The sequence below is a fragment of the Mirounga angustirostris genome, unplaced genomic scaffold (assembly GCF_029215605.1).
Source record: "Mirounga angustirostris isolate CCGP_5_RB_7025 unplaced genomic scaffold, mMirAng1.0.hap1 SCAF_2, whole genome shotgun sequence".
NCBI lineage: Eukaryota > Metazoa > Chordata > Mammalia > Carnivora > Phocidae > Mirounga > Mirounga angustirostris.
Genome location: NW_026991710.1, coordinates 5234213 through 5247273, shown reverse-complemented (window position 1 = coordinate 5247273; position 13061 = coordinate 5234213). Strand labels below are relative to the sequence as shown.

The window sequence follows — 13061 nt, the reverse complement described above, 5'->3', positions numbered from 1 at the left end:
CCCCTCCCCAACAGAGCTGTTGCACTCTCTTGTGACAGTTTTGTGATCCTGGTGTTCTACCTGACCCTTCTCCACATCCCCACACACAGGCTGCTAAAGATGACATGATGAAGCCCATGGGGTAAGCGGGAAATTGCTCAGGATTTAACATTAGGTGAGAAAAGCGAGATACATAATTGTAAATTACAGATTATAATTGTATTGGGACTGGATTATGATTCTGTACAAAACAAGAGTGTGATTCACAGCAACTACAATGGAGGGACAGTGCCTTCTTCATATGGAGAACTCAGGCATACAAACTCATGAGTGGGCAAAAAATATAACCGGACATTCACATAAAGGTAAGCAAAATGTTTACCATAATTAAAGATAAAAGAACTGCAGTGGATAGTGGTAGACTGAATTTGACTCATCAGATTTGCAAGAATTTTGTAGAAGAAATGCCACCCAATGGCACAAGCATGCAAGGAGCCAGAGACATGGGGATCGTGGGCATGCAAGTAAGTGCATCTTCCAGGAAAGCAATTTGGCTGTAAGTGTCATGAGCTTGAAAAATGTTAAAACCTTGACCTTGTAATTCCATCTCTGGAAATCTAAGGGGACAATTAGAAATGCAAACAAATGTTTATATACGAAGATGTTCACCATAACACTACTTACAGTAGAGCAAACAGAAAACCTAAGTGCCCAATAAAAAGAAAATAAGCAAGTTAACCATTACATTGTACATTACAAGCCATGAAAAAAGTTATTAATGAAAAGTAATGATTACTCATAAAACGTTAAGTGAAAATAGAAGAATTCCAAGTAACTGCTATCATATAACTATATAAGGAGAAAATCATCTAAGCTGACAGAGAATGGAAAGCAATAATCCTTAACATTAATGTAAGTGGTGATTGGGGGTTTGCATTTGCTGTGAGCCCAGCTATGAGCTACACACTGCCGCATAAACAATGGGAAAATGAGATCCTCTTTGAGGAGTCCATTCTCTTCTCCTTCAAGCCCTTTTTCCTTCTCTTGATTTTCTGACTTTTTGGTAATATGGCGAGTATACTTTTATAATGAGAAAACACAGCATACATATCTTAAAAATTGAAAACACCCTCGAGCTCTCTTTGAAGCATTTCCTTCATTTGAGGCTGACTCTTCCGAGAGCATCCAGAACTGCCCCTCTCCAGACTGACCACTCCTGTCCTGGTTCATTGTGTTCTCTTGGTCTTTGCATCGTGTATCTTCAGTTCAATTCACTTCAACACAATGCACACTGTAGTGTCTACACTGTGCAGGGACACCTGATGTGAGTCCAAACAGAAGGGAGCTGGGATGGGATACAGAGATGGATAGACACAATCTCCCCCCCCACAGACACCATAGAGCTCAGGGTTTAACACAAGAGCCAGACAGAGAACCAGTGTCCCATAATCCAAGAACAATAGAGAAGCTGCTCCCAGAGTAACCTGATATGGATATTCAAGGAACGAGCAATTCTGGTTGGGGAAACTGGAGAAAGTGCGAGTTGAGCTTGGGTAGCCGAGGAGAAGAAAGGGCATTCCTAGCAGGGTGTAGAGCCTGAGCACAGGCCCAGCGGTGAAGCAGGTTTCAGGGGATGGCATCCAGGATAACAAGGACCCCAGATGTGTTTAGGTAGAGAAAGAGAAATGAGCCTAGATCAGCGAGGGCCTTGCATGCCAGGCTAAGGAAATCAGGCTTTCTTCTGTGAACAGGGGGATACCTCCAAAGGGCTTGAAGGAGAAGAGGACAGACTCCTCAAAGAGGATCTCGTTTTTCCATTGTTTATGCGGCAGTGTGTAGCTCATAGCTGGGCTCACAGCAAATGCAGATAAAGGGATTTTTAACTCCACATACTGAGGCCCACCAAAGAACCAGGGATTCCAGAACTATACCCCCATTCTGAGGCTTTAACTGACCTTTGTCCTGCACCAGCACCTCCAACTCCTCCCGAACACCATCGTACCAGCTTGTGATGTCCACATGGAGGGAATAGTCGCAGCAGGATTTGGTGTCAGCTGCTTCATGCCATTTCTCGAAGGATGTCAGCAGGCTAGACCCAGGTTCAGGGACGACATGGTCAACTGTGAAAGAAAAATATGCATCACATTCCAAAATGCATAGGACCCAAGCTATTCCAATGGTAGCCTCCAATAGCCTCTTCACCCCATCATCATCACCATACACATCTTCACTATCATCACCATCATCACCACCTTAATCACCACCCTCACTATCACCCCATCATCAACACCATCACCATCATCACCAGCATCCCAAACATCATCATCACCATCATCATCATCACCATCACCATCATCACCACCGCCATCATCATCATCATCATCACCACCTTAATCACCACCCTCACTATCACCCCATCATCAACACCATCACCATCAACAGCATCCCTAACATCATCATCACCATCATCATCATCACCATCATCACCATCGCCATCATCATCATCATCATCATCATCACCACCTTAATCACCACCCTCATTATCACCCCATCATCAACACCATCACCATCATCACCAGCATCCCCAACATCATCATCACCATCATCATCATCATCACCATCATCACCACCACCACCATCATAAGCATCACTATTATCACCATCACCATCATCATTCCTATCATGATCATCATAATCATCACCATCATCACCATCACACCATCATCACTATCATCACCACTGCCATCATCATCACAATGTTAATCACCACTATCACTATCACCCCATCATCAACACCATCATCATCACCACCATCACCACCACTACCATCACCATCATCATCATCACCATCACTATTATCACTATCATCACCATCACCACCCTCTTCATCATCACTCCCACCACCATCATTGTCAATATTGCCATCACTGTCACCATCATTACCATAACCATCAGCAATGACATAATCACCACCATTGTCATTGTCATCTTCAGCAGCAGCAGCAGCATCACAACTATTTATTGAATGCTTACTATGCCTCAGACACTGCCACAAGGCTTTCCATCAATTATCTCATTAAATCCTCACAACCAACCTGTGAAGTGAATATTAATATCTCCATTGGCAGAAGAAGAAACTGAGGCTCAAAAAGGGTAAGGAACGTGTCTTACAACTTACTTATACAACTAGGTAAGTGGTAGGAAGAAGGTCCAGAGTCCCATCAGCTGCAGTCTGAACCCTTTCCCACTACTCCATGCTGCCAGAGCTGGAAAGGTGCACAAGACCTTATAGACTAAAAGCATGTTAACTTCATCACTCCTTTCTAAAATAAGATCTTAAATGTAAAGCAAATGAAAGGGGAGACACCTGATTTTAAACCTCACTTGACTTTGCATATCCCTCTAGCTACTGCCCTGTTTCCCTAACAACCACCCTTCACAGCCAGACATCTATAAAAAGTAGTCCTTATTTTCCTCCAGCTCACTCCTCCACCCGTCTAAAGCAACAGCCTCTGCTAACTCAATCTCCACGTCTCTAGATTTAATGGAAACGTCCAGTCCTGACTCTACTGGACCTCCTGGGACACAGTGAATCACTCCCTCCTCTTGGCTCCCATGACGACATGGCTTTCTGGCTTTTATTCTACTTTTGTGGCCATTTTTCCTCAGTCTCCTTGTAGACTCTTCTGTCTCTACTTGGCCATTAAATGGTCAAATTCCTTATGCCTTGGTCCTGGAATATTCTTTAATACAGCTGCTCATTAAAATGTACCACTCCCTCTTAGCTGCAGAACTCTGACTTCAGCTGTTTCCCTGACCTCTCCACCAGGAAGACTCAAAAAAGCTCTTCAAGATTGAAATGTCCCAAACCTCATGCAACATCTCCCCCCCCCTTTGCAAATCTGGTCCCTATCACCCCCTCAACTGTGAGGATAACACCTTAGTTCCACAGCTAGGATCGAAGGAGTCATTCTTGACACTTCCTTTCTCACAGATACCTCATGGCTGACCCACCACCAAGTACTTATATTTCCATCCTACATATCCCCAGAGCTGTCCACCTCTGTCCACCTCCATGGCCACACTCCTCGTCCTAGCTACCCTCTTCTGTAGCTGAGCTGCTACAATCACTTGCCCCTGGTACAGCCACATCTGATCTAGGCTAATCTATTCTGGTCTCTTTAAAACCCAAAGCAGATCTCATCATTCCTTGCTTAAAATCCTTCAATGCCTGCTCATTGCCCATTTGAAAAAGTCCAAAATTCTTACCTCAGCCATCAAGGGCCATCAGTACCATCCTTACCTTCCAGTCTTATCTCACACAACCCCATCCTTAAGTCTCTGCACTCATGCCTCATGGGCCTTCATCAGTCTCTTAAACGCAAGCTGTGTTCCATCACAGACGCTTCGCACATGCTCTTCCCTTTTCCTAGAGCTCTGTTCCCCTCCACCCTCTTCACCCAGTGAATTCATACTCATCCTTCAGATCCCTGCATGAATGCTGCGTCTTCAGGGAAGCACTTGGCCCGTCAGTTCAAAACTCTGTGCACACATTTCTGTTGTAGCCCTAGTCACAGAGTATAGACGTGTGTGTAGTCGTACATGATCCGTAACTCCCCGCAAGACTGCAACCACTGGAGCACCAGCACCATGTCCGCTTTGGTCCCTCCGTCCCCCAACACCTAGCACAGTGCCTGGCACAGAGCAACCCTCAATTAAGTATCTGTTGGATGACAACATGGGATGGAGACTCAGAACCTCCCCGCCCCTCATGATGGTCCTCCTGGTGCTTCCACAGGTTCTTGGGGTCCCATGAAACACACTATGAAAACCACCCTTTTCCAGATGGGGTGGATGAGGCCCCTCCCCTAAGAGTCTCAAAGATGATGATGGGGAAAGAGCACAAGGGGACCCTGGAGATCCTGAATCCTCATCTGGGGTTCTGTCTTCTACTCCACACAGGTCACCTGAGCCTGCAACTTCATCTCCACCTCTCAGCGCTGTGCCAGCTCCTATCTCCAAGTACTTGCCATGTGCCATGCACTACACCCAGGCACCTCGTGTATGTCTTCCAGCAATGCTATGGTGGGGGAAGGCTCAGATTATAAAGCCCACCCTACAGATGAGGAAGCTGAGGCACAGAGAGGCTAAATACTGCCCACAAGCATACAGCTGCTGAGTGGCAGTGATCAGGATCAAACCCGGACAGCTGGGGTCCAAGTCCAAATCCATCCAGGTCCAACATCTGGGCTCCTCCCACTTTCCCAACCAGCAGATAAAAGGCTGCCTTGTGGAGAAGGGACCAGGACCGTGCTTCCCTCATGATCTGGGCCATCCCCTCCTGGCTCAGGGGGATGAGGTGGCTCTGATGCATGAGCTCCACACACAGTGGCCAGCTCTACCCAGTGTACTTCCAAAGGGGTTCCTAGGAGGGAGACAGATGGGCAGCTTAGGGATGAGCTGCCTGGATGCAGAGAGCCTAACAGTTGAAAGAACACTGAAAAACCAACTGTTGCTTATTTAATTAAAATCATTTATTAAAATGGAATCCAAGAGGGGCGCCTGGGTGGCTCAGTCGGTTAAGTGTTTGACTTTAGCTCAGATCATGATCTCAGGGTCCTGGGATCGAGCCCTGTGTTGGGCTCCCTGCTCAGTGGGGAGCCCGCTTCTCCCTCTCCCTCTCCTTCCACCCTTCCCCCCTGCTCCTGCTCTCTCTGTCAAATAAATAAATAAAATCTTTAAAACAATTAAAAATAAAATAAAATGGAATCCAAGAAAGAAAAGCTACTTCAAAAACTACAAGAGACTGCAAAATGTGGTAGAAGAAGAATCCAGCATCTCAGGAAGCCTCTGTGGTAGAGGGCACTGTTTGTGCACATTGCCTCCTCCCCTCCCCACCTTCACCATGGTTCATGGCGGGCAGAATGTAATCCCAGGGACTTTGGGCTCAGCCACGCAACTTGCTTTGGCCAACAGAACTTCAGCATGTAAGGGAAGACATGAGGTGGTAAGAGGGGTGGCAAGTTTCTACCAGACCCTTCTTGCACTTCTGCCATCTGCTAGAAGGGCATGGTTGAGCTGGTCATTGGTTCCACGGTGGGAGCTCCACAGTGCCCGTCCGAACCCAACGCACATCCTGAAGCAGACTCACTCCATCCTGCTCCTAGTCCCTCAGATCCTTGATCAAGAAAAACAAGTGATGCTTGAAGTTTAGGGACTGTTCGTTATGCAGCGTTATCCCAGCATTACGGCATCAACACTGACCAATACAACCACTTCCCCACTGTGTCACCTTCAGCAACTTGTTTCAGCCTCTACTTCCCCATCTTTCACCATAACACCTATATCCCTGGTTCCAAAACTTCAGCCATGTGCACACCAGGTTCAGGAATATTTTGCTTTATCTCCCTACAATCCATATTATTCTTTCCTTAATACCTTCCTTTAAATCAGCTCACAGTTTCTAAAAATTTAAATGTTAATTTCAATCTCACCCTATGCAATAATACCCATGATGTGCTAATTATTTATCTTCAAATGCATCAAAATAATTTAAACTTTCAAATGTCTGTATTGCCTATAAAATCCTCTTCGTACCACCAGTGGTACAGCCTTGTGGTAGGTTGTGGTGAGGATTACACTAACTGGTCCCCTGAGCAAAGTGCCTGGTGTAGATTGAGACCATGGTGGTGCTGCTGCTGCCGGTAAATGAACTGAAGTCACTGCCCATGTGCCCAAGGCAGGGGTACAACTCACTGATCATCGTGGTCCCGCCTGCCAGTGCGGCCCTGGTCCCTTGGAAGAAGTCATCGGCAGCGGTCATCCCCTGGGACGGCTTCTGCAGGTACGTGTTGACATCGATACCTCCGGGAATCACCATCCGCCCATTGGCCTCGATGGTCTTCACTCCACCAGGAACTATTAAGTTCTCTCCTATTTGTCTGGAAACAAACAGAAATGGCCTTTGGTTCTTAAAAGAAAAACAAGATGGCAGCCCACTGTGTGGCTTCAGTTCCATTAGGTAAACATTTCTGAGCCATGTCCTAGGCAGGGCACTGAGTAGACAGAGAATGCTCAGGCAGGACTCCTGCCCCTGAGGGGCTCACAGCCTAATGAGGAGGAGAGGCACGCAGGCAGATGGGTAACAATGCAGTACAGCAGAGGGGTGGGGAGTATAAGGTGGGCTGCTTCACTAGCCCGGGAATCTGGGGAGGCTTCCAGGGGGAGGTGGTGGCAAAGGGGTCTCAGAATAGCCTGTCACTCCAGAGTTCTTCGCACACTTTTGTCAACCACTTCGAGGATCCAGATTGCAGGAGACAGAGCGTAAAGTCCCCTTAGCTCTGCAGACTGTGAGAGGTAGTGCTACAGGCTGAAGTGGGACCCTCTCAAAAGCTGTATGTTGATGCTCTAACCCCAGGGACCTCAGCATGTGACTGTATTTGAGGCCTGGGCCTTTACAGAGACAATTACAGTAAAGTCAGGCTGTCAGGGGGGGCCCTAATCCAATAGGACTGGTGTCTTTGTAAGAAGAGATCAGGACACAGACCCGTACAGAGTTAACCAGGTGAGGACACGAGGAGAAGACCACCAGCCACACGCCAAGGAGAGAGGCCTCAAAGAAGCCAACCCTGTTGACATCCTGATCTCAGACTTCCAGCCTCCAGACCCATGAGAGAATCAACGTCTGTTGTTTCAACTGCCCAGTGTGTGCGGTACGTTCTTACACCAGCCAGGGCAAGCTAAGACAGACAGGCGCCCAGCATTCTTGTTTTAGCTGTCCTGAGCACCGACCTCAGGAAAGCTGCTTAACCGTCCAGTACCCACAAGAAAAAGCCACTAACATCATAACTCCTGCCTGGAGGGAATCACACTGGGGAGAGCAGACTTTTTCTGAACATGCTGACCCTCCCTTCTGTTCCCCAATGTGCTAGGCACCTGCGAACTTCCGCCAGAAGGAGGAAAAATTCCAAAGAGAGGAAGAAGGGAGCAGAGCCTAAGAAATTGGAAGCCTTTGTCCCATGTGGTGGCGGCTGTGTTTCATCTGTTGGAACCAGAGTCGGGAGACACATGGGGGGCAGAGGGGAGGCTCAGCCAGAACCAGGACAGAGATGACAGCCTCCAAGGTCAACGCCGGGCGAAGACCAGTAGACCTGAACATGAGCAATTTTTATTAAAAAAAAAAAAAATACAGTTGCTCTGAACGCTTCAGATGAGGCAACAATATTCTAAGTCACAGAAAAACAACCGTAATGAAGATACAGGCAAGTGCTACTTCAGGGACCACCATGTCAGGCCCCAAACAGAATCTACACCCGAGCAGCCGAAGCAGACGCTCCTGGATCCTCCGGACCCCTGGGCAGGGCTGGTCCAGGCAAGCTGTGGGGGAAGGGGGGACAGAGGGCTCCACTTGGGGCTCTCCCACAGAATCGGGGCATCGCGCACTGTCCTGAAACCGGAAATAAGTCTAGCAAGAGCATGGTGCCGGGGACCACGACCGAGACCACGCCCACAAGCTCAGCACTGCTGCTTCTAATGCCAGTGTCCCCTCTGTCATCTCCATCTTGATTTGCAGACATCCTGCCTTGCCCGATCCCCCTACTAAACACATGGAGATACGTCAGGAGCAGAAGAGCAAGGGATCCAGGAGGAGACGCCCCCAAACCTTCCAGCAGGAGCAGGTCACCCCTGAGCACCGGCTTTTCTAAGCACTTTGCAGATCATCTCATTTCATGCTTCAACTGGCTTTCCAAGAAGACGGGATAATGTTCAAGTGTTTAATGGGGGCAAAGGCTTGGGCGTGACCCAGAGTGGGCATGGGCCATACACTCGGCACAGCCCCACACGTGGGTATCTGCAGTCTGACTGGGAGTGTGCCTCAGTCACCATGCCAACAAGTACTGCTGTTCGGGGCCCATTTTCAAGGCATGACAGTCACCTCTCTTTACGGGAAGTAAACACATTCTGCAAAAGAGGAAAATGGAATTCAGAGAGGTACGGTGCCTTGCTCAAGGCTGCACAGCAAGTCAGTGGTGGGTCTGGACTCAAGCCAGGTCCCCCCCCCCCAAGTCTAATATAACATCTAGGCTCTGCCCACCAGCCTTACCTGCCTTCCTGCTTCCCTTACATAGAAGGAGCAGATTCTCCCCAAACTGGGACTGACCCAGACGGAACCGCCAGTGCACTAGGAGGAAGAATCCAGATGGTTCTCAATGGCAGTGTGTGTAGAACAGGAGGCTCTGTGAGTTAGCCAGACACCTCATCCCTGCACCCCAACACCTCCCCCGCCCTACGCACAAGTGCTCAGTGGCCAGTGTTTGAGTCACCAGCACTTGCAAACTGGATGGAACCCTCAGTGAATCCTAACAGATGCAGCACAAACCCAGCTGACAAGCTTTTAGGAAAACTTGGCAAATGACCACGAAAGAGAATTCTTGGGGTTCAATCAAAGTGAAGGAGCATAACTGAGCCTCCTGGGGTCAGTACAGTGGCCCCTCTGGGTCTCAGCCCTCCCACACCTCCTCCCCAGCCAGCAGGGGTTCGTCCTCCAAATGACCATCCGGAGACTCGCTCTGCTGGGCGGGGTAGGGGGAGGAGCAACAGAGTCAAATAAAAAGGGGTTTCTGACTAAGAGGAGCTGAGAAATAATGAATTTGTGGACACTGCATATTTCCTGAACAACACAATCCACCGAAGTCCCTAAGACTCCGGGTGTTCACTCATACAGCAAGCACTTAATAAATGCAGCTTGGCCAGTGAGCTCTTGTTTCATGTATACACATCCTGGACTGCACGGCTCTTGGGGAGCCAACCTCAATCCCACATGACCGGTGGGTAGGTGGTCCTGCAAAAGCATCAGCATCCTTTACCTCCCACGTCCCAGAACCCCGAGGCCCCACAAACCAGAGTTCACCCCAGAGTGGTTGTCTCCGTACCTAAGCAGGGAGTTGACTAGAAACCTCACCACCCCGACCAACTCTGCCTCTCTCCCTCTGATTCCAAGACCAAGGTCCTGCCACCTGACAGGTCAGGACTCTTCTGCTACACTTCCTGTCAATACTCCCAGTACCTCTCGTATCCGGCATTGTGCCAGGCCCCGGGTGCAGAGGCCCTAAGGCAAGGTCCCTAGTCTGGGGCAAATGCAGCATGAGGAGTGTGGGGCCGGGCACACAGGCTGGCCAACAGAGTCATGGGGGTCAGGGAAGGCTTCCTGGAGGAGCCACACAAGCTGGACCCACAGGACAAACAGGCGTTGGGGAGCCAGGGGGGGAGGGGGGCAGAGAAATGAGAATGCGGGGTGGGGCAAGGTGTTCCAGGCAGAGGATTTATGGGTGCAAGGTTCCAAGTAGAGCTGCTGGGCTAGTTCTGCGGGTACTACGCTTTCAGAGTGGCTGGGAAGAAGCGAAGAGGAGGGAATCCACTGGAGGAACAGAGGCTTGGGCTGGACTTGAAATGGTCGGAGTCTGGGACTGGATTTGGGGTGGGTAGAGGGAGGCAGAGAAGGCCTCCATGCTCTCCTGAGCTCCTCACTGGACATGCCCTGGGCGTGGTCTCTCAGTGCTCACAGCCATCCACAGCCCCCTCTCATCCCCCTCCTCCCTTCCTCCCTCCTCCTTCCTTCCTTCAGCCTTCCCCCCCTCCTCCCCCCCTCCCTCCCCCTCCTCCCCCTCCTCCTCATCAAAGTCCACATAGGCACCAGTTAGTCCTGTTAATAGACCCCATTCCTGCTTGACCTTCTCCTCGCTCTCACTCCCCTCTGCCTTTCCTTCCTGTGCCAGCAGCCCAGGCTGGGTACTGAGACAGTCTCTTGCTCCTACTCTTCCCGACTCCAGGGGAACTCGCTGAGCAGCCAGCGAATCCAGGGCACTCAGCATGTGAAAGAAAGAGAGCTGAACCTCTCCATTACTAGCCGGTAAAATGTGGAGGCCACATCAACCCACTGTCTGGTGTTGTGGACTGAGCTGGGATCCCCCAAACTTATATGTTGAAGCCCTGACCCCCAGCATCTCAGAATGTGACTGTATTTGGAGATGGGGCTTTTAAAGAAGTGACTGAATCAAAACGAGGCCATTAGGGTGGGGCCCTGAGCCAGTAGGACTGGTGTCCTGTGCACATGCGCACAGAGGGATGCCCTTGTGAGTGCAGAGTGAGAAGCCACAGTCCACAAGCCAAGGAGAGAGAGATCGCAGAAGATCCCTGCCAGCACCCTGATCCAGGACTTACAGCCTCCAGTCTCGGAGAAGTTAACTTCTATTGTTTCAGCTGCCCAGCCTGGGTTTTGTTTTATCACAGTGACTGAGCAGATGGAATGCACCCGGATGTCACAGCCAGAGAGGAGGCCAATAGGGAGACAGAAAGTGCAGGAAGCCTCTGGCCCAATGCAGGCCATGGCCCTGTCCTAACATTCTTCCTTTCTCTCCTTGCTCCCCCCACCCAATCCAGAAATTGTGGAAAGGTAGAAGAAAGAGCCGTGAATTCAGTCCTGTGTACTAGGTAGGCATCTGCCCCTTGCCCCCAGCTGACAATGGGGGTCAGCTCTTGGACCTCACTGGCCGGCCGTGTGCACGTCACACCCCCCTGTGCCTCTGATGGCCTGCAAAGGCTGGTGCGGCAGGAACGCTCCAGAATCTCTAGTCCCTTCCCCACCTGTAGTTTGGACCTCTCTAAATCTCTGCATCCCTGATACTGACAGCACAGTCATTCTGGGACAGAACTCTAAGGGCCTGGCAGCCTAGGGAGACTGGCATCTTTTTTTTTTTTTTAAGATTTATTTATTTATTTGAGAGAGAGAGACAGAGAGAGCAAGCAGGAGACAGAAACAAGCAGACTCCCCACTGAGCAGGGAGCCCAATGCGGGGCTCAATCTCACGACCTTGAGATTGTGACCTGAGCCAAAATCAAGAGTTAGACGCTCAAGCGACCAAGCCATCCCAGCACCCCAAGACTGGCTTCTTAAAAGGTATGTTTTGGAGATGCCTGGCAGGCTCAGTAAGGGGAGCATGCAACTCTTGATCTCAAGGTTTTAAGTTTGAGCCCCACACTGGGTGTAGAGATTACTTAAAAAATAAAATCTTTCAAAAAAAGGAAAAAAGTGTGTTTTGATCAACCTACTTTATAAGTCCATCTTCCAGGTAGACGTCAGCATAGAAGGATTGGTCATCGTTGATGATCCGTCCACCTTTGATGAGGAGTCGGTCACTCTGAAAAGCCAAGCAAAGTATTAAGTGTCACTGGGGAAAAGCCGAGAATTTTTTTTAACTTTTAATATAAAATTATCCAAATATTTTCAAAAGTAAAGAAATGGGATAAAAAAGCCCCCTCACATCCATCACCCAGACTCAAAAGCTTCAATACTTGGCCATTCACACTCCACCTATTCCAACCCCTCCCCCAACACTTCTGTTTTGTTTTTGCTGAGATATTGTAAAATAAACCCCAAATATCGTACCCCGCCACCTGGAAATACTTCAGGATATGTCTCCAAACATTAAGGAGTTTTTAAATAAACAGAACCACAATCCATCATCTCAGCGGACCCAATTAACAGTAATTCCTTCCTATGAGTTAACAGCCCATGCTCAATTTTACTTGGTTTTACAGTGGGAGGTTCGAGTGGGGCTCCGTCCTCAGTCCCCACTCTGCATCTGGCTCTCTGCAGTCTGCCGAGATCTATACCAGCCCTCCCGCCCCTCTGATGCCCTTCATTTGTTGAAGAAACTAGGTCATTCATAGAACAGGAGTTTATTAGGGCATTATTACTGAATACAATAAAACCCAATTTAGAGACCTTTTAAAAGCTACTAGAGACTATAAAATAAACACAACTCCCCCAGAACCACCTCCAGTCAAACGTCTGAGGTTTCTCTCCACCGTTTTCCTTGATTCCCCATGGTTGTGATCACAGTGCGTGCATCCATCCACTCATCCATGCCCCCGTTATGTGCTGGCTCCCCACCTCAGCTCCCAGCACAGGGACAGGCCCTGTGGAGCCAGGAGGAAGCCTCTGCCCTTCCTGGAGCAGATGGAAGGAGAGGCAGAGGCTTAATAAGCCATGGGTTTACAGGGTTACAAGAGAAGGGAAGGGT

At 49.2% G+C, this 13061-nt stretch overlaps 1 protein-coding gene across 1 annotated transcript in view; it reads right to left on the bottom strand.

Moving 5' to 3' along the window:
• The window catches only part of CRMP1 (collapsin response mediator protein 1), a 69834-nt gene that overhangs the window by 33707 nt on the left and 23066 nt on the right, over positions 1-13061 (bottom strand). The window contains exons 2-4 of the mRNA XM_045879488.2: positions 12088-12176; positions 6736-6920; positions 1935-2099 (exon numbers count right to left, since the gene is read on the bottom strand). Of these exons, the coding sequence (XP_045735444.1) occupies positions 1935-2099; positions 6736-6920; positions 12088-12176 (439 nt within the window). The remainder of the gene's footprint in view (positions 1-1934; positions 2100-6735; positions 6921-12087; positions 12177-13061) is intronic.